General features: G+C 43.8%; 1 protein-coding gene across 5 annotated transcripts in view; it reads right to left on the minus strand.

Annotated features, from left to right (window-relative positions):
• The window catches only part of znf827 (zinc finger protein 827), a 94,565-nt gene that overhangs the window by 29,394 nt on the left and 39,565 nt on the right, over window positions 1–25,606 (minus strand). For all 5 annotated transcript variants that reach the window (XR_004411414.1, XR_004411417.1, XM_033018015.1 and 2 more), the window contains exons 5-6: window positions 19,482–19,676; window positions 2,617–2,850 (exon numbers count right to left, since the gene is read on the minus strand). Coding sequence is in view for 3 of the 5 variants with exons in the window: in XM_033018015.1 (XP_032873906.1) it covers window positions 2,617–2,850; window positions 19,482–19,676 (429 nt within the window). In the remaining 2 variants the exon portion in view is untranslated. The remainder of the gene's footprint in view (window positions 1–2,616; window positions 2,851–19,481; window positions 19,677–25,606) is intronic.

A 25,606-nucleotide genomic window follows, 5' to 3' on the forward strand; every position in this document is an offset into this window, starting at 1 on the left:
GTCTTCAGACAGTCCCGCTGAGTTGGAGTAGTCTTTGTGATAAATATAATAGTCTATCTTTGTGATAAATATAACCATCATGTGAAGTGCAAAACATGAAGTGAAGTACAAACCATTCTTCTCTAGACCGTGGATATTTACTCAGGCCTTATACATGTGTCGAATGGTTTCAGAAGCCAGCCCTTTATCGCTGGCAAAAGTTCCCTGCAGTTCAGCATGTATGCCTTCAAGCTTGACAGCTTTACCAGTACTCATGATGGCTTTTGCCATTTGAGCTGCTGTGAAGTGACTTTAAAATTGTTCACTGATATTTTTGTGTTTCCTTTCCTGCTGTTTGTTTGAGATGTGCTGTTTTTAAATCAACTGGAATTCTATCTAGTTAGCTGTAATACAGTAGTGCTGCTATGCTGTTTGTGGATTGTTACCCATTTAATTATTGACTAAGTTATTGCGTGTTAAGATTGTTTCTTCAAAGTTTCTGCCATGACTTTCCTCGTTCTTCTTCCAGTCCAGCAAATATCTCATTGCCTGAAGAAGGGTGTTGGCCCAGTTTGTTCCAAGTGTACTGCCTAACCTGCTGAGTATTTCCACCATTTTCTGTTTTATTTCAGATTTTTAGCATATGATTTTTTTCCCCCAACTACATTTACTTTAGTTTAGAGGTACAGCGCGGAAACAAGCACTCCACCGAGTCCACGCCGACCAGCGATCTCCGCACACTAACACTATCCTATGCACACTAGGGACAATTTACAATTTTACCAAAGCCAATTAGCCTTCAAACCTGTACATCTTTGGAGTGTGGGAGGAACCCGGAGATCCCAGAGAAAACCCACGCAGGTCACGGGGGGAACGTACAAACTCCCGTAGTCAGGATCAAACCGTGGTCTCGTGTGCCGTAATGCAGCAACTCTACCGCTGCGCCACCGTGCCGCCCCACTTTCTAGGAGCTTATAAATATAAATATTGTGACATTGATCCAGCTTTCCACTCATTAACAGCCTATTTATCATACTATCATCATCTACCAGCCACACCTAATTTCAACAAAACACAGTCAAAAAGATCGAGAAATTTTAAATAAACAGAAAACATAAATTGAAGCCGAGGCTATTCTAATTCCAACCCGGAGATTTTTTGGAAGATCCTGGATTGGATTGGGAATTTATACCACACACATTGTGGTAACGTTCCATCTCTAACAGCAGAAGTCATTATGTGCAAGTTATGAACATCTGTAGTATACCCTGTCATTTGTGTTGCTGGTTTTGGTGCTACCATCAAGCCTTGACATCCAGGTGCTACTTTTAGGGTCCAAACAAGATCTGCCCTCAGACAGCAGAATACTATCTATTTTGAACCATACTGATGCAATGTCTCAGTAAAAATGTGCTAACCTTAGAATAAAAATAGTGAAGGACAAGTGGCAGTTTCAGATAGTGATGCACGTTAATTACAGTAGTTATGATGGAAAACTTAGAAAAGTATTTGTATTAGAGTCACACATTTATGATAGTTCATTCCACATTCAGAATCAAAGTCTCTGCCTGGTGGAATACACACATATTGAAATAAACATCCCTTTTTCTTTCTTTCATCTCTTTCACCCACAACCCTGCCAGATTGACAGAGAAGGCAGATGAAGTTGCAGCTACTGATCAAATTTAGCATTCCTTACAAACTCTGCTATCCATTATCCCTATAAACAGATAGTGAGCATGAGATCAGTACGTTGGTCATTTGCTATGTGCAAGTATAATCTGAAAGCTAATAGCTAATGACAATATGGTTTTACCCTGGCTGAACAAACCACGAGAAAGGCATGCACGTGGATAACTAAGTGTTTCTGGAACAGGATTTTTAAAACATCTTTATTTAAATGACACCAGATATTTAAATTGAACTATAAAAATACCATACATTTTATTCTAATTTCAAAATTCGTCATTATGACTACTAACTACAATATTTTGCAATGGTAAAAATGTAATTTAAAAGAACAATCAAAAAAAGAACAAAGCTTCTATCACCAGGTACCCCATAAAGATTATCCTCTCTTCCTTTCTGATGTCACCACCTGCAGAGTTGCAATTCATATTTGTTGTTTCAATTAAAATCTTCCTGCCTTGCAGAACTGATTTAGGAGGCGAAGAGTTGGTGTATGATCAAGACCCAAGATTATTGAAATGAGAAAATAATCATCAAAAGAAATGTGAAAAATATTATCGAAATTATTTCGCAACAAGTTGCAGGTGCTGGGAGAATCTGAAAGCGACAGCAGGATCCAAGCAGAAGTACACAGATATTTACGCATTTCAAAAGGGCGAGTGGTGCATTCAGTATTAAATGATTAGTTAAGCCGGGTCCCAGATTCATATCTATGAATTTAAAATGTTATTCAATCTTTACTGACAGCCGCACTTTTAATGAGAGGTAATCAGAATTTATTAGTCCTAATTATTGTGTTCTTACTGCCTGAAACCATAGAACAATATTAAATTGAGGTGTTTGAAAGGCAGACAAGTCAGACAAGGCACATCACTCTCTACCCAGCATACTTTAAACATCCTTCCTCTGGCACAAAATCGTAGTTTAATTGAGCAGCAACTCAAATACCTGAGAGTTGATAAAGAAGCTCTGATGCCATCTTCACTGATATGTCTTGAGTGAAAAGCTTAATTTCGGTGAGAGGTATAACTTCAGGGGAATCCTGTAACCGTTCATTTTTTACTGCCTTGCAATTAAACAAACGATTAGGAAGTCGTGACACGGTGGGGTCGGGTATTTCCAATTCCATTGGCTCCTCTTTAATTATCACTGTCCGTGTTCCCAGCTCCTTTTTATTTTCAGCTGCAACAGATTAAATAAGAAAAAGATAAGCTAAACGTATAGCATGGATTTTGTATAAGCAACATTACTGCACAAACAATACTGCATCCCGAATTTCAACAAGTTTAAACTATGGAAGCAGGCCTTTCATGGTCTTGCCAACTTTTTGACAGAGCTACCTAATTAGACCTACTCTCCATGTCTTTAGTTCTTTGTTCCCCCTCCACACACCCCATCCCACTGCTCAACTACCCAAGAACAGTCTGAAGAAGGATGTTGACCCGAAACGTCACCTCGTGCTTTTCTTCAGAGATGCTGTCTGACCGGCTGAGTTATTCCAGCTTTTTCTGTCTTTCTTCCCCCAAGAACATGATCGATTTCCCCTGCAACTTCCTATTAACATGCGTCCATTATCCTTTCAGGCAATGCGTTTATGATCATAGCTGTCTTTTGCCAATTATCTACAATCCATATCCTTCTTGCCAGTGGAAATAAACCCCTTATGCTTTAATCAAAATTCCTCAATTGGAAACACTTCTATTTAAATACTCCAGAATCTCCCAAGGAGAACAATCGTAGCTTCTCTAAATCATATTTTGTTTTTTTTAAAGGCAAATATGCTCTACTGTTTCACATAACTAGTGTATGTGACGATTTCAAATAACCATTGTGTCCATGTCAAAGCACAGTATTTTACAATCAATACAACATACCTAAAGACAATCTGTTTGTAAACCACATTTATATATTTCATCATGCTAATGATAAGACGACAACTGAAAAATGTGTTGATCAAATAAATCGAGCAACTAAAATGCTCTCCAGATACCACTTCTTGATCATCTGAAATGAACATTACTTCCATCACAGAAAACAGGAAAATAGGTATCATTTTTGTACATTTTAAGCATTGTTTATACATAGAGAATTAACTCATTATGGGCCTGTCGCACTTAGGCGACATTTTAGGCGACTGCAGGAGACTATGCAGTCGCCACATGTTTGCGGGTGGTTGCCGGGTAGTCGCTTTCATGGTCGTGAGAAGTTCCCGCATTCTGGGAACTGGTCGCGGCCTCATTATGGTCGCCACGAATTTTTCAACATGTTGAAAAATTAGCGGCGACCAGAATGAAGCTGCCATGGAGAGTAGCGAGAATTCTCGTGCAGTGGTAGTGGGTCGCCAGGAGGTCGTAGGTTCTCGTAGGTTGTAGCCAGTCCTGACCGGAGAATTTCATTGGCTCATTGGGAAAAAAACATAAGCAGTCGTTTTCAGAACCAAGGAATCCGACCGGTAATGTTAAATGTCCGCCGACCTTCACAGCCGTATATCTCTGGCTTCTTAAAAGTTGTCTCCACTCTTTCTCCCCCCTCTCTTAAAGGACTTACGTGACCCTTCCCGTACACTGCTTTCACCATCTTAATTACAGCGCCAACCTTCCTGTTCATCACGGTGTGTGTCTGTATCACGTTGGCTTTGCACCGTGTGAATTTCACTCAGACAGCGCTACCCCCGCTTGCCCTGTCCTCCGCCTGCATAACGGGCTGGTGAAGGAAGTGATGTGTGTATGTGTTTCACCCTGACAGTCACCGGCAACTTGACGGTCACCTGAAAAATCGCCTAAGTGGGACAGGCCCATAGTATTCAGTTACAAGCCTTAGTAAAGTTTTTTTTGTTAAAATGAATGGCTGGAGAAATTGGCTACATTTTAGAAACAATTACAATAAGGCAGTCTGAAGAGGGGTCCCAAGCCAAAACGTCCAGTCCGAAGAGAGGTCCCAATCCGAAAGGTCACCCGCCCTTTTTCTCCAGAGATGCTGCCTGACCCACTGAGTTACTCCAGTACTTTGTGTCTATCTTCAGTATAAACCAGCATCTGTATTTATTTTCTACACAATAAGACAGGTGCCTCATACAGAAACATTTTAACATCTAGACTCCAACTAACCAGAAAACCTTAGCAACTACCACTTTTCTCCATAAGCCAATGCAAATTTACCCTTCACTAACCTGCATCTTTTCTATTTTAATTCAGTAGCCATCTTTTATCCAACCTAAAGGCCACACGAGTAGGATGTGGACAAAAACATAAGCAAAATGATGCAGAAGTTGGAGATAATAAAACAACTATAGAAGGGTGAAAAATAAAGGAATCTGCTGCAAGATCATTGATGATCTAAGAAATTAAAGCTCAAAAGGCTCAGTTACTGAATTGCATGGCTTCTTCAGAGAAAAGCAAGGTTTTTGAAGACCTCGGCAGGTTTCAATGAAACCAGGTCTTCAAAAACCAGAGCTAACCCTGATGGACATTTTGTGTGAATGGTTTACTTTGAAATGCTTGGCAGGCACGCCGATTTCACGACCCATGCTGATTGAAATGTGAAGGACTCAGAAAGGGATTACGGAACCCTGGAAGTTTCCAAATGGTTGGTTGTCATGTTTCCAGCTTTGGCACACATCCAAGGGCTTGATATTTTGTTGCGAGAAAAAAAAAATCTACTCATCAAGAATGTTAAAAAATATACAAAGTTATTTGAGATGAACACGGTCTCTCCCCGAACACACCTGAAATGCCGACGAGGCTGGTGATTGATACTGTTGCCATCCAGAATCAACATTGCGAATCAGAAAATTGCAACTGGCTTCAAGCAACATAAGGATTGTTTTACCGTGTCAATGTGGAAGGTATACTCTAGGTTTGGTAAATGGAAAATACAACAAACCAAGAGTTTTCAAGGGGATCACACTTCAGAGCTGCCAAGTTCTGTCAGAGCATTTCAGTATTCTAGTACCTGAAAATCAGTATTTTGCTGAGGAAATCAGTATTTTTACACGGTGCCATTTTGCTAAAAAATCTTTTTTTTCTTTTAATGTGCGGTCATACCCATGTAAGAGTACAAGAATGCATAACTTGTTTATTATGTATTTGTAATACAGTTCATTGTGTATTATATGTCATTGCTGCTTTCTTCTATCTCTCTCTCCCTCTCTGTGTAAAGGAAGCTGGTCGGTGATTGGTTGCAATGCCCCTCAGAGACTGCGTCTGATTGGCCGCCGAGTGGCCAGTGCATTATGTGATTGGACACAATGCCCTTGAAGACAGCGGCTGATTGGACGCGAGGAGACCGATTTGTTGATTGGACGCGAATTTTAAGGGAAGCTAGTCGGTGATTGGACACAACCACCTTAGAGACAGCGGTTGATTGGCCGCCAAATAATCGGGCTCAAAAAATTGACAAATAGGAAAACAAAAAAAACAGGAATTCCGATTTAAATCTGATGTAAGGTACAAAGGGTGGGTATCGATTATTTCTAGACAACAGATTAAATCTAACCCCATTAATTCACTCAGGGTGTATTATGATGTGTTCCACAGTATGAAGTGTACAGCAAGACTTGCACTTCCAGAGTGGTCTATAGTGCTGTTTCTTCAGCAGACCAGATTTATTTTAAGAGCAAAACATAAAGTGTTGGAGAACTCAGCAGGTCACCCTGGATCTAAGAAGGGTCCGAAGAAGGGTCTCGACCCAAAACATCACCTATTCCTTCTCTCCAGAGATGCTGCCTGACCCGTTGAGTTACTCCAGCATTTTGTGTCTATCTATGGAGGGAATGGCTAGGCGACGTTTAGAGACGAGTCCCTTCTTCGGGCATTTTTTAAGGGGTTGGGAAAGATTGAAAATTTCACGTATTTAAATATGTTGTTACAAATATAACTAGTAGTGTGGGAGAAAATTCCATGAGCCATAATTGCCACATACATACCCAAAAGTAGAAATGTTGAAAGTTACAGTGTGTAAAAAAATAGATATTACGAGCTTTGTCGTCTCCTTGTACCAATCAAACGCCAAATTCAAAATTCTATATTTTGAAAATGGGCAAAGCAAAAAGTAGCATGTTCTCTAGAAAGGCTTATCCTAAAATAATTTATCGGAAGGATGTGATTTTCAGTCAGGACGTCTGTATCATTCAGTCAGTGAGCTCGCGGTCCGGAGCCCTTCTCTAATACCCCTCTACATAAAAACAAAGTGTCAATGCCTCTTCAAGGTGCAGGTTCAACTGAAGGGGTTTGGCGCTCGGGCGACGCTATGAATTTATATGATTTTTTTTTAAAAACGATACATTTAAATCGTTCAAAAGCTACAACCACAACGTGATAAATAACACTAAATAAAACTGAAGCAAATAAAGGCAAACAGAAGAACTAACCTTGAAGGAGAGAGAGAAACAACACACATAAACTTTTTTTTTTTTTTTAAATTCATATAACATCCCTAAATGACGGGTACAAATTACTAAATAACGTGGGTGGACAGAAATGCTGGAGAAACTCAGCAGGTGAGATGCTGCCTCACCCACTGAGTTTCTCCAGCATTTTTGTCTATCTTCGTTGTTCCAGCAATTGCAGTTCCCTCTTAAAATAACGTGGGTGAATGACTGTACCTTGCACACCAGAAAGAAGCCCGTGCTCGCGGTCTGGAGCTCTTAATGACAGTGAGTTTTAAGAAATTCTCCCATGAATTTTATTCAAAGGAATGCGGCGTCATTAATACTTGGTCAAAACACAATTATATTGACTGAGGAATGCAGATCGATGTATTGGTGATACATTGTAAAACTACGTGTTAACTACTGGCTGTTAACAAGTGTTAACAGTGGCAGTTAACAAATTATTTTCGTCTCAGTTGAATCAAGTGATAAACGACTCCAATCATTCTGCAGTACTCATTAAACCCGCGCTGAGTCTGTGAGCTCGGAAGCCGCACTGAGCCCAGAGGCTGCGCTGAGTCCGGGGCCGGGCGCTGAAGCCGACGGCCACAACCTCGAGAACTTGGTGAGGGGGGAGATAGAGGGATAGGAGAGGGTTAGGGAGGGGAGAGAAGTTATGGAGGGAGGGAGTGACTGAGGGTAGGGGAAAGGAGGGGGAGGGAGGGAAAAGATCCTGGGGAGGTGAGGAGGGAGAGTTGGGGGAATGAGGGAGAGGAGAGGGAGATGAATTATGGAGGGAGGGATGAAGTCACTGATGGTAGGGGAGAGGTGAGGGAGGGATTGGGGAGGGGAAAGAAGAGGGAGGATGGGTGTGCTGTGGGCCTGCGCTGTTAGGGGCTATGTGTGAGTGGTGGAGTATTGCGTTGGGGGACCAGGCCTCCCATGTGACAATGGGACCCAACAGGTCCCACTTAGTCTAATCTTTAATTAATGATCAAATCATCCAAATTGTTGTTAATCCTGAGCAAGCCACTGTATCATCTAAACAACATAATGCACAAAAAATATCCTGTGCAGGAGCTGGAAAAGAACTGGAATTATTCACCAAATTCTTTAAGAAGAATTCGGTTCAGGGAATGGTGAAACTCTCTCACATCCAGAACAATTTTCCAAAGAAAAGGCAGCTTGGTTTTAGGCAGTCAAACATTCAAATATTGCTGCAGAGTGCATCTGCAGAACACATGAAGCCTTCAAGATCTGCATTTTCACCAACAATAATCAACAACTAATGTAGTAAATCCTTCTTCCGAGGCAGAACAGCATTAGTGTATTATACAAACATGAAGTTATAGTACAAAGTACTAAAATGTAAAGTGAAAGTTTATAGTACTGTACTGATGCTATCAATAAATGAAAATGTAATGTACTGTAATTTTAAGCTGCTACATATAATTTATTAGGATAATACTGCACTACTGCATAGAAATATTCTCCGGAGAATATGGATAGATGTTATATTGGGTCAGGACTGTTCATCAAACAGATTGTGGCAGAGAGGGGGAAAAGCTAGAAGAGTGGTGGAGCAGGACAACGTCTGGCGAGTGACAAGTTGGTTACAGGTGAGAGGTTTGATAGCAGATGGTTGGACAAAGGCCAGAGATGAAAAGACTAAAGGTGTGAGATAAGTGAATTGTGTGGCCAGAGAAAGGAATATATGTGTAAGGAGAGAACTGGCTACAATGTAACAATGGTTTACTCTCAGGTAGACTGGGAAAATCAGGTTGGTACTGGACCCCATGAAAGGGAGTTTGTGGAGTGCCTCCGTGATGGATTCTTAGAGCAGTTTGTGCTGGAGCCTACCAGGGAGAAGATAATTTTGAATTTAGTGTTGTGCACTGAACAGGATTTGATAAGGGAACTCGAGGTAAAGGAGCCATGAGGAGGTAGTGACCATTATATGATAAGTTTTAATCTACAATTTGAGAGGGAGAAGGGTAAATCGGAGGTGTCAGTATTACAGTAAAACAAAGGGGACTATGGAGCCATGAGAGAGGATCTGGCCAAAGTTGACTGGAAAGATACCCAAGCAGGGATGACAGTGGAACAACAATGGCAGGTATTTCTGGGAATAATACAGAAGGTGCAGGATCAATTCATTCCAAAGAGGAAGAAAGATTCCAAGGAGAGTAAGGGGCGACCGTGGCTGACAAGGGAAGTCAGGGACATTACAAAAATAAAAGAGAAGTAGTATAACATTGCAAAGATGAGCAGGAAGTCAGAGGATTGGGTAAGTTTTAAAGAGCAACAGAAGATAACTGAAAAGGCAATACGGGGAGAAAAGATGAGGTATGAAGGTAAGCTAGCCAAGAATATAAAGGAGGATAGTAAAAGCTTCTTTAAGTATGTGAAGAGGAAAAAATTAGTTAAGACCAAAACTGGACCCTTGAAGAATAAAAAGGGCAAATTTATTATTATAGGGAACAAGGAAATGGCAGACGAGTTCAACAGATACTTTGGATCTGTCTGCACTAAGGAAGGCACAAACAATCTCCCTGATGTCCTAGTGGCCAGAGGATCTAGGGTGACGGAGGAACTGAAGGAAATCCACATTAGGCAGGAAATGGTGTTGGGTAGACTGATGGGACTGAAGGCTGATAAATCCCCAGGGCCTGATGGTCTGCATCCCAGGGTGCTTAAGGAAGTGGCTCTAGAAATTGTGGATGCATTGATGATAATTTTCCAATGTTCTGTAGACTCATGATCAGTTCCTATGGATTGGAGGGTAGCTAATGTTATCCCACTTTTTAAGAAAGGCGGGAGAGAGAAATCAGGGAATTATAGACCAGTTAGCCTGACATCGGTGGTGGGGAAGTTGCTGGAGTCAATTATAAAAGATGAAATAGATGCACATTTGGATAGCAGTAACAGGATGGGTCCGAGTCAGCCCGGATTTACGAAGGGGAAATCATGCTTGACTAATCTTCTGGAATTTTTTGAGGATGTAACTAGGAAAATGGACAAGGGAGAGCCAGTGGATGTAGTGTACCTGGACTTTCAGAAAGCATTTGATAAGGTCCCACATAGGAGATTAGTGCGCAAAATTAGGGGCACATGGTATTGGGGGTAGAGTGCTGACATGGATAGAAAATTGGTTGGCAGACAGGAAACAAAGACTAGGGATTAACGGGTCCCTTTCAGAATGGCAGGCAGTGACTAGTGGGGTACCGCAAAGCTCGGTGCTGGGACCGCATCTATTTACAATATACATCAATGATTTGGATGAAGAGATTCAAAGTAACATTAGCAAATTTGCAGATGACACACAGCTGGGTGGCAGTGTGAACTGTGAGGAGGATGCTATGAGAATGCAGGGTGACTTGGACAGTTTGGGGGAGTGGGCAGATGCATGGCAGATGCAGTTTAATGTGGATAAATGTGAGGTTATCCACTTTGGTATCAAAACCAGGAAGACAGATTACTATCTAAATGGCGTCAAGTTGGGAAAAGGGGAAGTACAACGGGATCTGGGGGTCCTTGTTCATCAATCTATGAAAGTAAGCATGCAGGTTCAGCAGGCAGTGAAGAAAGCAAATGGCATGTTGGCCTTTATAACAAGAGGAATCGAGTATAGGAGCAAAGAGGTCCTTCTGCAGTTGTACAGAGCCCTAGTGAGACCACACCTGGAGTATTGTGTGCAGTTTTGGTCCCCTAATTTGAGGAAGGACATTCTTGCTATTGAGGGAGTGCAGCATAGGTTTAGGAGGTTGATTCCCGTGAAGGCGTGACTGTCATATGCTGAGAGAATGGAGCGGCTGGGCTTGTTGCCTCTGGAGTTGAGAGGGGATCTTATTGAAACATATAAGATTGTTAAGGGTTTGGACACGCTAGAGACAGGAAACATGTTCCCGATGTTGGGGGAGTCCAGAACCAGGAGCCACTGTTTAAGAATAAGGGGTAAGCCATTTAGAACGGAGACGAGGAAACACTTTTTCCTCACAGAGTTGTGAGTGTGGAATTCTCTGAACGAGGGCGGTGGAGGCTCGTTCTCTGGATATTTTCAAGAGAGAGCTAGATAGGGCTCTTAAAGATAGCGGAGTCAGGGGATATGGGGAGAAGGCAGGAACGGGGTACTGATTGGGGATGATCAGCTATGATCACACTGAATGGCGGTGCTGGCTTGAAGCGCCGAATGGCCTACTCCTGCACCTATTGTCTATTGTCTAAAACTGCATACAATACTCCAGGTGTGGTCTCACTAGGGCCCTGTGCAACTGCAGAAGGACCTCTTTGCTCCTATACTCAACTCCTCTTGTTGTGAAGGCCAACATGCCATTCACTTTCTTCAATGCCCGCTATACCTGCATGCTTACTTTCAGTGACTAATGAATAAGGACCCCCCAGATCCCGTTGTACTTCCCTCTTTCCCCCAACTTAACACAATTTAGATAATAATCTGCCTTCCTGTTTTTGCCACCAAAGTGGATAACCTCACATTTATCCACATTAAACTGCATCTGCCAGCCATCTACCCTCTTATTACCCTTGTAATAGTTTAACAATAGATGCACCAGAGAATTTTACTAGATTAGTACACTGGAAAAATAGATGTTTGCTAATTTTAATGTACGCTCCCACCAACCCCAGAAATCCCCATTCAAATTATTAAAGTGAATGATCCTTAATACAACAATATTGTGGCAGTAACTGAATCACAAATCTGAGGCTACATGTCATAAACAAATTTTATTATTGAGGCAAAAGATAACTTGCTGGATGAAACTTCTTTGGAGGGAAATGGACAGTTAATATTTAAACTCTGTGACCGACCGACTGCCTGCCGCCGGCTTTCTGCCTGACTTGTGGCTGCCAGCCTTTGATTCGTTGCTACGCCAACACCAGACGCAGAATCGCCGAGATTCTTTCCATTTCGGTAGAGATTTCACTTTTCATTCTAAGTATCCACTCCTGATTAAATGTTGTCGTGTTTATGTACACATTTTTAATAAAATCCTTCTCCCCCCCCCCCCCCCAAATTTCAAAAGAAAAATTGCTTCTCACCCATAGAAGCAGCCCCAGCCCCTGGTGAACGTTCCATCGTGTGATGTCACAATGCCCAATGCTCACAGATGTCCAATCGGAATGGATCCATTTACATATGCCTTTGCAGCAGCCCCAGCCCCAGCACCAGCCCCTCCCCCCCACCCCCGCAGCCTGTGTCGAAGCGCGTCATCACGTGTGTGGGAATAGAGAAAGAGGATTGGGGGTGAAAGGGAATGGGGAACAGATGGACTGTCCCTACCCCTCCCCACTATTTCCCCTCTCTCCCCCCACCCCTCTCCCCCTCCCTCCACACTCTTACCCTCCCTCCCCTACCCCCATCCCTCCCTCCCACACCTCTCTCCACCTCCCCATCCCTCTCTCCACCTCCCTCTCCTCACCCCTCTCCCTCTCCTCCCCCTCCCACCCATCCCTCTCTCCCCCACCCCCCTTCCTTCTCCCCCCTTCCCCTTCCCTCCCCCACCCCTTTCTCTCTCTCCCCCACCTCTCCCCCTCCCTCCACACTCTTACCCCTCCCTCCCCTACCCCAACCCTCCCCCACACCTCTCTCCCCCTCCCCCATCCCTCTCCCCCCATCCCTCTCTCCCCATCCCTCTCTCCCCATCCCTCTCCCCCCACCCCTCTCTCCCCCACCCCCTTCCCTCTCTCCCCCACCCCCCTTCCCTCCCGCACCAATCCAGTTGTTAGGCCGCAAGGGGGGCGTACAGTTTTGGTCTCCTAATCTGAGGAAAGACATTCTTGCCATAGAGGGAGTACAGAGAAGGTTCACCAGACTGATTCCTGGGATGTCAGGATTTTCATATGAAGAAAGACTGGATAGACTCGGCTTGGATTCGCTGGAATTTAGAAGATTGAGGGGGGATCTTATAGAAACTTACAAAATTCTTAAGAGGTTGGACAGGCTAGATGCAGGAAGATTGTTCCCGATGTTGGGGAAGTCCAGAACAAGCGGTTACAGTTTAAGGATAAGGGGGAAACTTTTAGGACCGAGATGAGAAAAAGAAATTTCACACAGAGTGGTGAATCTCTGGAATTCTCTGCCACAGAAGGTAGTTGAGGCCAGTTCATTGCCTATATTTAAGAGGGAGTTAGATGTGGCTAAAGGGATCAGGGGGTATGGAGAGAAGGCAGGTACAGGATACTGAGTTGGATGATCATCCATGATCATATTGAATGGCGGTGCAGGCTCGAAGGGCCGAATGGCCTACTCCTGCACCTAATTTCCTAATTTCTATGTTTCCCTCTCCTCGCCCCTCTCCTCCCCCCCCACCCCCATCCCTCTCTCCCACCCCCATCCCTCTCCCCCACCCCCCTTCCCTCTATCCCCCACCCCCCTCCATCTCTCCCTCACCCTCTACCCCTGTCCCTCTTCCACCACCCCCCCCACCCCTCCCTCCCCTCTTCCCCTTACCCCACCCCTCTCCCTCGCTCCCCTCTCTCCCCCACCCCTCTGTCCCTCTTCCACCACTCCCCCTCCATCTCTCCCACTTCCACCTCTCCCCCTCCCTCCCCATTCTTCCACATCTCCCCCCACCCTCCCCATTTCCCTCCCCCCCCTCCCTCTCCCTCCACTCTTCCCCCTTTCTCCCCCTACCCCTCTCCCCCTCCACACTCTTCCCCCTCCATCCCCTTCATCCTCCCCTCCCTCTCTCCCCCTCCCCCACCCTCTTTACCCCCTCCCCCACCCCCACCCGTACCCCTCTCTCCTCCTCCCTTTCCGCCCTCTCTCCCTACCACTCTCCCTCCTCCCCCTCTCTCCCCCCACCTCTCCCCCGTACCCATCTCTGCCTCTCCCACCACTCCCCCTACCCCTCTGCCCCTCTTCCGCACTCTTACCCTCCCCACTCCCTCACCACTATTTCCCCTCTCCCCCATACCCCTCCCCCCGCCCATCCCACTCTCCCCCTCCCTCCACTCTTCCCCCTCTCCCTCCTCCTTCCCCTCCTCCCTCTCCCCTTCCCCCACCCCCCTCCCCTCCTCCCCTCCCCCCCTCTCCATCTCCCTCGCCCCTCTCCCTCCTCCCCTCCCACCCCTCTTCACCCCCATCTCCCACCCACCTCCTTCCCCGCTCTTGCACCACTCCCCGCTACCCCTCTCCCCCCCCCCCACCCCCTTCCTGCCCTCCCCGCTCTCCTCCCCTCCCTCTCCCCCGCTTTCCTCTCCCTCCCAAATCTCTCCCGTTTCCTCCTCCCCATCTCCCCTCCCTCTTCTCACCCTCCCCTCTCCCCTCTCCCCACCCCATCTCCCTCTCCCCCCCTCCCCCCACCTGTGTGTTTGGGGGGTGGTTAGTGTGAGTGTGATGACGCAGCCCCCCCCCCCCCCCCCCCGCGCTATATATATATATACACACACACACACACACACACTATATATATATATCTCTGGTATAATGCTGGTTTACACCGGTGATAGGCACAACATGCTGGAGTAACTCCACAGAACAGGCAGCATCTCTGGAAAGAAGGAATGGGTGTATATGTGGGTATGTGTATATACATTCACACACACTGAACTTTTTTTTCCTCATTAATTATATTGTTTACAGTGTACTATGTTTTTATACTCTGTTGTGCTGCTACAGGTAAAAATGGCATTGTTCTATCTGGGACATATGACAATAAAACACTGACTTGACTCAAAATCTCACAATTCTTACGTTCATATCTAGTGGCACAATAGCCAGTTTCTGCCACTAGAGGGCAGAAGATTTACATAAGATAGACACAAAAAGCTGGAGTAACTCAGCGGGACAGGCAGCATCTCTGGAGAGAAGGAATGGGTGACGTTCGGGTCGAGACCCTTTTTCAGAAGATTTGCGTAGATCAATGACAACCATTCACTTTGTCTTACATAGGCAGAAAGAACCTCAGATGCTGGTTTACAAAAGAGGACACAGGCTGCTGGAGTAGCTCAGCGGGTCAGGAAGCAGCTGAGGAGAACATGAAGACAGAGTGTGGGAGTAGCTCGGCGGGCAAGTCTGAAGAAGCATCCCACCCAAAACGTCACTTATCCATGTTCTCCTGAGATGCTGCCAGACCCACTGAGCTACTCCATCATCGAGTCTCTCGCTTTGTCTCATACTTGGACTGTGGTTCACTAAGGTACAAACTGGCTTAAATTTCACAGTGACAATATCGTACGGTTGCGCTCCTTGAGTGTATACGTTGAATGACTGAATTACTTTGTAGCTGTGTTGTAATATCAGTTTAAGAATTTTTTTAAATATCCGAAGATCAGCGTACCAATTTCAATAAACATATGAATGTAATTGTAATCAGAAAGTGATGATAATAAATTACATGAAAGTGAAAAGAATTTATAGCAATGTCGATTCCTTACAAAGTAGAGAGGAGGAAAACACTAAGAAAAGGCAATAATGATTTTTTTCACGGATGTTAAGTATTTGAAACCATGCCATATTGTTGATCAGAAAAGTACCCGTCAAATGAACACTAGCAGCAAAAATATTGTTTTTAAATAAATGCCCAGGAAGTATTTCACATTGTTCTTTCAACTGCATGAAAGCTGAAGATTTGTGGTCATCATTCTGTGGCAGATGATCAAGCACCAAGCGCAAATGATTCAATTAGAATTCAAAGGAAAGTACACACAAGAAAAGCACACCTGAATGAAAATAATTAAGCTTAGTCAAGAGACTTTTTTCAAATATTCCTTGCAGCTCTCTTATAAAAGGCAGATTATGCATGGATGGGGTCACAGCTTGTTGGAAATTGGGTGCTTTGTTTTTCCTCTGTTCATTTATTCCACACCTAGAGCATGTCAGCTTGGTTCAGGTAATGCTTGTCTTGTGGGCTTAGTCCAAAAAGCAATTTGACCACATAAGCCAAGTTTGCTATTGTGTGCCTACTGCAAAGGAGATGTTCCAGTCCACTATAAGTTCAAGGCCCCGTGTCCACCCTTTTTTTTTTAATATATAAGAAATTTAAAAATTATTTGGCTCTATTCAAGACAAATTTCAGCGTAGTCAATGTTCCCTCAATTCTCATGAAAACAGATCAACCACCATTCAGCTCACTATTATTGGTCGAGATGTTCTCAAAAATGCTTTCTGATCAGTTTCCCCAATAGTTGCTGCATTTCAAACGCGAGTCAAGCACTTCAAGTATTAAACAAACAAAAGGCTTCCATGCTATAAATAGTTACAGAAAAAACCAATGCTAAGTAGTTTTTAACTATGATCTTGTCAATCAAGGAAAACTTCTTTTTGGAGCAACATACTGAACCAAATACATAGATGGTGGGGAATATGAGAGTTAAGAATCAACGCAACTCTGCCCATGAAAAAATGCAGAGTGTAATTTGAATGCAAGTGATCCAACGCTTTAGCTGAAGTTGTCTGCAACTTTCTGTTCATGCCGTTCATGAAAAAGAGATCCGAGCAATTACAAATTTATTTTACGGCCAACTTGTCATCTTAATAACCATATAACCATATAACAATTACAGCACGGAAACAGGCCATCCCGACCCTTCTAGTCCGATGTTAACAATCAAGTTTTAATTAAAGCATACTGCACACTTGGAAGCTAAAAAAGCCTTTACGGACCTTGATTTATGATGACATGCCCAGTGTACAAATAAAATGCCTGGCAAGTTAAAAGGCAACAGAAGAAAGCACACATTTCAATGCATAATATTTATCTCATTGGGTCAGTGTGTCGAAACAGGCCCTTCGGCCCAACTTCTCTGCATTGACCAACATGTCCCATCTACACTAGTCCTTCCTGCCTGCATTTGACCCATATCCCTCTAATCCTGTCGTAACCATGTACCTTAAACATTGCGATAGTCCCTGCCTCAACTACCTCCTCCAGAACCTTGGTCAACACACCCACCCTTCTGTGTGAAAAAGTTACCCCTCAGATTTCTTGATTCCTCCAGACTGGGCAAGAGATACTGTCAACCCGATCTATTCCTCTCATGATTTTGCACATCTCTCCATGATCACCCTCATCCTCCTGCACTCCAAGGAATAGAGTCCTAGCCTGCTTAACCTCTCCCTATTACTCAGGCCCTCGAGACCTAACAACATCCTCTTAAATCCATACCCTTTTCAGCTTGATAGAAATAATTTTCCTATGTAGAGAAATTATCTCTCTGTGTACTTCCTTGGAGTGCGAGAGAAAATTATGAAGCTTTGAAAAGTTAATGTACAAAGACACATTAGTGTGCAAAAACATGTCAGTGTGCGGTACAACAGAGTGGTTCAATTTGTTAGTGACTATAACAAAATCATTTCATGATGACTAATTTGTACAACTAAATCCAGAAAGAATAAATTCAGAGATGTTTAAGCCTGGAAATAAAATGTTGCATTTGTAAAATTTCCAATACCATCCCAACACAACGGAGCCTTACTTTGCCCATTACATCAAATTGCTAATATGAACAGCACCAATACAACAGGAAGCTCTCCCACTACCACCATTATCAAATGGATAATGAGGGATCCAAAATAAATGTGGTTTGGCCAGCAAATCACAGGTCCTGAATGAGAAAATAAAACATTGCTGAATTATTTCCTAGGGGATGAGGTGAGCAAAGGCCAGAGGAGTAAAAATCAGAAGGCCAGCCGTCAATGAAATTGATTTTGGCAGCAGAGCAAGAGTTTGCTTGGGTTTTCCAGCTCACTTTTTTTTTTAAACATAAACACATGCATAAATGTGGAGAAAAAAAGGAAAAGTTTTCTGAAACAAAATGGCATTTAGAATATCCCAGTTCTGAGTAGCAAGAAACACAGTGGGCTTTAATCTGGGGTATTGATTTTATCAACATGGTGAAGAACTCATTTATCGACATATGGAGATGATGATTTATTATTACTTCAACAAAATTATCAGTTAAATGTGAAATAGTGGTTAACTGGTGCTAGTTATTTTGAAAAATGTTTCAAATTTGTTGCCTGTTACAACAACGCTTCTACCAAATTAGGCATTTGTAGAAGCAATAAATTAAAACAATTTTTTTTAACAAGCATGTGGTACTGTCAACTCCCCAAAAAAAACATCTTAGGGTGGTGTAGTGGTGCAGCTGTGGAATTGCTGCCTTACAGTGCCAGAGACCCGGGTTCGATCATGACAATGGGTGCTGTCTGTATAGAGTTTGTACGTTCTCCCTGCGACTGTGTGTGTTTTCTCTGAGGCCTCTGGTTTCCTCTCAAATTCCAAGGACATGCAGCTTTGTAGGTTAATTGGCCTGTAAATTATTGCTTGTGTATAGGATAGTACTAAGGATCGGCCGGCGTGGACTTGGTAGGCCAAAGGACTCGTTGTAGGCCAAAGGATGCTGTATCGCCAATCTAAACGGGTTTCCTCCAAAGCCCTAAGACATGTGCGCTGGTAGGTTAAATCGGAATTGTAAATGGGATTCAAAGGTATAGGTGACGTTTCAGGCCAGAAGCCTTCTTCAGACCTGGCCCAAAATGTCACCTATTCCTTTTCTCCAGAGGTGCTGCCTGTCCCGCTGAGGTACTCCAGCATTTTTTGTCTATCTTCAGTATAAACCAGCATCTGCCGTCTTTCCTACATAACCAATGTCCCAGATCATCCAGCCTCAAGAAGAATCATGAATGATTGACAAAAAGCTCCTTTTAACAAATTGCACTTAGCAAAATTGTGATGACATGCTCCCCTGAGGGACAAGAGGACATTTAAATTAAAATGGGTACCTGAGAATCTGACTTCTTTAACTAAAACAATATCCTTTCAGTTCAAAGATCTGGATTTGCACCGTGCAGTCTTGTGGGTCCATAGTTGAAACCCAGTCCTAATTTATCTCTAATTGCTACTTCACAGCATAAAAAACCCCTCAAAAAATGACAATTCTGATAAGGATCTATTTATTGAGTTGGCTGGTAGTGATATTGCATGTTAGATTGATAACATGTTGAAAGCAATTAACTGCAATGGTAATTATGGGGAGAGTGCATTTATACACGTGCCTAAGTATATGAACAGTACTGGAAATAAACACTGCAACTTGAAGTTAGAACCAAACATAAAACTTAAAATATAAGCATTATCGATTTAAAAAAATATAAATTTCCATTATGCTATTTTTTTTTTTTTGTGTAATATTTCCTTTTTGCCTTGCCATAACCAATAGACAAAGCACTGTAAGACATATTAATTTGGATGAAGCCAAACACTATCCAAGCATTACATTTCTCCCTGGAAGATACCAAATTTCCGCAACACAAGGAACTCAGTCACTATACCCTGTCATGGTACTAAAATTTAATCGCTAACCTTTTGACATTATTTTTCAAAACATACCATTTTAATCTGCTCAAAACAAACTAAAATATTTTGCTCATTGTTGGAAAAGTTAGGTAACACAGTTACAATTCAAGTCATCAGACAAGTACCTGATAGTTTAAACAGGAGCTCTGATGCCACCTTACAAGACATATCCTGGCTGAACATCTCTGAAGCAGCAGTTGGGGGCTCTTTACCAATCAAGTTAACTGATCGTGGTGACGGAATAGGATCAGGTGTTGTCCTCTCTTTAGGCTCGTCTTTCACTTTGATCCTTGGAATTAAGGGCCCCCTTTGGTTTGCAGCTGTAATTTAAAGAGAAAAACACATTAATATAGCAGTATATATATAGACCATAACACTGCTTTAGAGGTAGAGAGCATTTTACCACTTCAATATGAATCTAAATCTTGCTGTGTATTAACATCCTTTGTAAATGGTCATACACAGCAGTCCATAGTTCCACAAGGACTAAACACCCTTCAATAATTTTACTAAAACTGGTGTTTTTTTCTTTGCGTGAACAACAAAAGACTGCCTTACAGATTTGTCCACCAGGAGTATATGGGAAATCAAGTTATGGGCCTGGCTCACTTAGGTTATTTTAAGACGACTGCCGGCGACTGTCATAGTCATAGCAGGTCACCGAAAAACAGGCGACTGGACCCCTCTTCGACATAAAATTTGAAATATAATCATTACTTTAACAGCAAAAAGTCAGCACCAGTGACAACCTACGCTAACCTGGCGACAACTATGACAGCACCTACGTCAAGCTACGCTCATTGGCATCAAACCCACTGTCACCGACCGTCTCCGAAAATTTTTCAACATGTTGAAAATCCAGCGGTGACCAGAAAGACGCTACAACTCTTTGGGCAACTGAGGAGACTACTTGCCGTCAGTTGCCTAAAAAATCCGCTAAGTGGGACAGGCCCATTACATTCCTCATAAGTCTCAGAAACATTTAAATTAAATAGACAAATTCCACAATAATAAATTCCACAAAAGCAAAATTTGCAGAAGTTGGGAATCTGAAGTAAATACAAAATGCTCAGCAGGTAAAGCAGTTTTTACTTGAGCCCACTCTGCCATTCACTGAGTGTCAGGAACTCAGAATAAAACCGCCATGCTACAACAATGTCAGGACTCATTGTCTTGCTGTGATTTTTGCAATTCCTTACCCCCGAGGGCCGAGGATGAGCTATTACAGAGTATCTAAAGTATATGTGGAGTAGGCAAAATATTGCTCTGAGGCAGCAGAAGGAACACAATCTAGAAGAATACTAGAGCAAGTTTGAGGCTATTCCTGATAATCTTAATTTCTTGGTTTAGATCAGAGTTAAGATCCAATTTAACATATGCACCGTAGCCTCATTTCCCTTAGATTACAGGTTAAAAAAAGATATACAATATTTTAATTTAACAATAAATTGAGCTTGATTGAAAGTTCCAAGCGTTACCACTATTTGCATATAAACAAACTTTATGGAAGTCTGAAGAAGGGTACTGACCCGAAATGTCACCCATCAATCTTCTCTAGATGCTGTGTAACCCACTGAGTTACTCTAGCACTCTGTGACTTCCTGAAAGACTAGCTCTAATCTTTAGATTGTGATCCCCTAGACTCTCGAGTCAGAACATAAGACCATAGTAAAACATAAATAAGCAAGTCACCAGGCCACTGGCACGTTGCCTGGTATTCAATGTAATCATGGTTGATTCATGCTGGCCTCAACCCTGTGCTGGTTACAATAAATTCAAAGGAATTGGACTTTCAAATGTTTATCAATCTCAGCCTTAAACATGTCGAATGATTTGGCCTCTACTCCCTTCCAGGCCATACATAGAATGTCAGAGATTTACTACCCCGAAGAGAAGAAATTTCTATGTACTTCGGCCTTCTTCATGACTTTCCCACCACAGAACACATCTCAACATCTACCCTCTCGAACTCCCTTAGGATCTTATATGCTCAATAGGATCACCCGCCATTCTTCTAAACTCCGCAGAATACACACCCAAACTCTGTACACTTTCTGGATAGGACAATATTCTCTTTACAGGAAATAGCCTGGTGAATCTCCAACACTACTATATCCTTTTTAAAAAAAAAAAGTACTGGAAAACTGTAGCCTGTATTCTAGATGTGGCCACACCGAGAACCTCTACTATCCTGTAACAAAGCTCCATATTCTTCAATTCCAACCGCCTCCCAATAAAAGTCAAAATGCCATTGTATCCTATTAAATATCTGCTGGACCTCCCTTCTAACTTTTGTAATTCATGCACTGAAACTTCTAGACCTCTAGGAACACTCATTTGCAGTCTATATTTAGATAATCCCTTTTTGATTCTTCTTAAAGTGCATGACCTCACCCTTCCCCATATTAACAGACCTTTACACAGGAAATGTTTGATAATTTTTTGTTAATTATACCTTGAAGTGACACAATTTCCTTGCTTGTTTACCCTTAATTTATACTGTAATTTTTTAAATTATACTTACAATAACACAATTGAATCAGGTAAAGAAAAGAACATTGTAGTGTCTATGACATACAGACTCTTGAATGCAGTGTGAGCGTTGTGTATGCGTACGTAACTCTGTGCTCCCCACCCCAACCACAGTACGGTAGGCCTAGGGGACAGAGGAAAACCGCGACTATACATGTGTGGAGCTGAGCGCTAGCCGTAGAGATGCGCATGCAAAGACGGCCAGCCCGCACCCGCGTACACGCTTTCCGCTAAAATCGGATTTCCACGCACTCAACCATCGGCGCAGAGGCTCTGTCTCGCGGAAAGATTCAAGATTCAATTTAATTGTCACGCGTGCCAATTAAGTTACAGTGAAATTTGAGTTACCATACAGCCACAGTAAAAAGCAAAAATACACACAGCACATAAAATAAAGTTTAACATAAACATCCACCACAGTAGAATCAACATTCCTCTCTGTGACGGAATAAAGTTCAGTCATCTTCCTCCTTTGTTCACCCGTGGTCGGGGCCTTTGAATGGGGCCGTTGCCGACGGTCCACTGTTCAAGCCCTCTCGTCGGGATAATCGAAACTCCGGCATCGGGACGGATCGGAAAACTCCACGGCATGGGGCTCCCGAGTCGGCCGCTTTGACTGAGTCGACCGCTGCTTCGCGGTGTTAAAGTCCACAGGCCTAGCGGTCGTAGCTCTAACACTGGTGATCCTCGGCAAAAGATTCCAGGCTCTGCGATGGTAAGTCCAGGCCGGATTTAGACAGATTTTAAAAAACTATAATTTTGACGGAATTTTAAAATCCACGGAAATCCGCGGATCAATCTCATGCCTGTATTAAACACTATTAGCCAGACGTTTGCCCATTCACTCCCTGCCTGCTTCAAAGTCTCCACTATTGTCCCTGTACCCAAAAAGACAAGGATTACTGGTCTTAATGACTAATGGGCCTGTCGCACTGACCTCTGTAGCCTTGAAAGACTTGTGATGGTCAAGTTGAAAAATATCATAAACCCCAAGTTGGACCCTCTGCAGTTTGCATACCGGGCCAATAGATCAGTGGATGACGCAGCCAACTTAGGCCTGTACTTCATCCTCCAGCACCTAGACCTATGCAAAGATTTTGTTTGTGGATTTTAGCTCTGCATTCAACACCATTGTGCCAGAGCTACTACACACCAAACTCTACCAGTTGACTGTGCCTGAACCCCTCTGTCAGTGGATTACCAACTTCCTGACAGACAGGAAGCAGCATGTGAGGCTGGGAAAGCACATCGCAGACCCGCAGATCCTCAGCATTGGAGCGCCGCAAGGCTGCGTACTCTCTCCTCTCCTCTACACCAACTACTGCACCTCCACAGACTCCTCTGTCAAGCTTCTCAAGTTTGCAGACGACACAACCCTGATTGGACTGATCCTAGATGGGGAGGAATATGCCTACAGACAGGAAGTCTCACAGCTGGCGTCCTGGTGCCATTGCTACAACCTAGAGCTCAATGCTCTTAAAACAGTGGAATTGATAGTAGTCTTTAGGAGAGCTGCCCCTCCCCCCCCCCCCCCCCCCCTCCCCCCACTCACCATCAACAACACCAGTCACATCTGTGGAGTCCTTTAAGGACCTTGGAACCATCATCTCCAAGGACCTTTAATGGGGGGGGCTACCATCGACTCCACAGTCAAAAAGGCACAACAGAGGATGTACTTCCTACGGCAGCTGAGGAAACACAATCTGCCACAGGCAATGATGGTCCAATTCTATACTACCATCGTAGAGTCTGTCCTCACCTTCTCCATCATGGTCTGGTTTGGCTCAGCCACCAAGCACGACATCTGGAGGCTGCAGCGAATTGTTCGATCAGCTGAGAAGGTTGTTGGCTGTAACCTTCCCCCCATTGACGAACTGTACACTGCAAGGGCCAGGAAGCGAGCAGGTAAGATCATCTCTGCCCCTCTCACCCTGGCCATAAACTCTTTCAAGCACTTCGCCTCCCAGTATGGCTTAAGGGCCTGTCCCACTGTATGAGCTAATTCAAGAGCTCTCCCGAGTTTCCCCCGATTCGAACTCGGAGAATTACGGTAATAGCCGCACGTAGGTACTCGGGGCTCTTGTTGACATTTTTCACCATGTTGAAAAATCTTCACGAGTCTTCACGAGCTTACCGCGTTTCCTGAGTACCTGCCGTTAGAGTTACGAGCCACTAAGAGACGTCCCGAGCTCCGACGTACCCGCTACATACATTCTACGTGCTTACCACGAGTTTGATTTTTTTTTTTAAAACTCGGGAGAGCTCTTGAATTACCTCGTACAGTGGGACAGGCCCTTTTGGAGCAGCCTGCCTCCAAAACAACGATGATGGCAACAGACCTGTGGCCTATGCTTCTCGCACTATGACTGACATGGAACAACGCTGCGCTCAGATTGAAAAGGAGCTGCTAGCGGTCGTTTTCACTTGCAAGAAGTTCAATGACTTTATCTTCGGAAAAACAGTCACATGAAACCAACCATCAACCACTAATCAGCATTCTGAACAAACCGAAACACGTTGCTCCAGCATGTCTCCAACGTATGATGTTACAACTACAGAAGTATGACATTGCTCTGGTTTACAAACGTGGCAAAGACATGCACTTGGCTGACACCCTGTCAAGAGCTCCACATAAGACCTGTGAGAAACCATCAATGGATGAGGACAGCTTCATGGTCATGATGGTCTCCTATGTTCCTTCGTTCTGTTTGGAAGACCTCGCAGCCCAGACTGCTGCTGACAATACCTTACGATCGGTTTCCTCTGTCATACAGCATGGGTGGCCAGACAAACAATACAGACTACCACTCCCACTTTGGCCCTTCTTCTCCGTTCGTGACGAACTAGTACTACAAGATGGCATTATCGTAAAGGGCCACTATTGCCACATAGCCACAGAGGTGACTATTCTACGAGCGAAAAGCATGTTTTTCTGGCCTGGAATGACTGATTATAGACATGAAAAGGTAGAGTCCTGTGCGGTGTGTAACAGTTTGGCACCACACCAACAAATGCAGCCACTTCTCCCACACCCGGTTTCCGACCTCCCACAGTCCACAGTGGCAACTGACATTTTTGATTGGCATGGCAAACAATACCTGGTCCTAGTCAACTCGTACTCCGGATGGTTGGAAATTGATCTACTCCATAGCCCCACCTCCGCAGCGGTAGTCCAGAAGCTGGCATGCCATTTCTCTGTCCACGGGGCACCCTATCAACTGCTTTCTGACAACGGCAGCCAATTTATCAGCCAGTACTTGAAAGACTTTGCCATATGCTGGGACTTTCGTCATATCACCAGCAGCCCCGAATACCCACGGTCAAACGAGCTTGCTGAACATGCTGTTCAAAAGGGAACTGCAGATGCTGGAATATCGAAGGTACACAAAATTGCTGGAGGAACTCAGCGGGTGCAGCAGCATCTATGGAGCGAAGGAAATAGGCGACGTTTCGGGCCGAAACCCTTCTTCAGCTGTCAGGAGTGCCAAACAAGTGATGGAGCGATCCCACAGAGCAGGATCAGGCGTTTTCCAAGACTTGCTCAACCTTGATCCTGTACTGGGCTCACCTGCCCAGCGCCTGATGTCAAGACAGACCTGACCACACAACCTGTGGCAAAACAGACATTGGAGCCGCAAGTTTGCACACCATCTGAAATCCAGTCCAGGCGACAACAAAAACGAGACGTTCAAAAAATGTATGACATGAGCAGACCCCT

This window comes from Amblyraja radiata, chromosome 1 (assembly GCF_010909765.2).
Source record: "Amblyraja radiata isolate CabotCenter1 chromosome 1, sAmbRad1.1.pri, whole genome shotgun sequence".
Lineage (NCBI taxonomy): Eukaryota > Metazoa > Chordata > Chondrichthyes > Rajiformes > Rajidae > Amblyraja > Amblyraja radiata.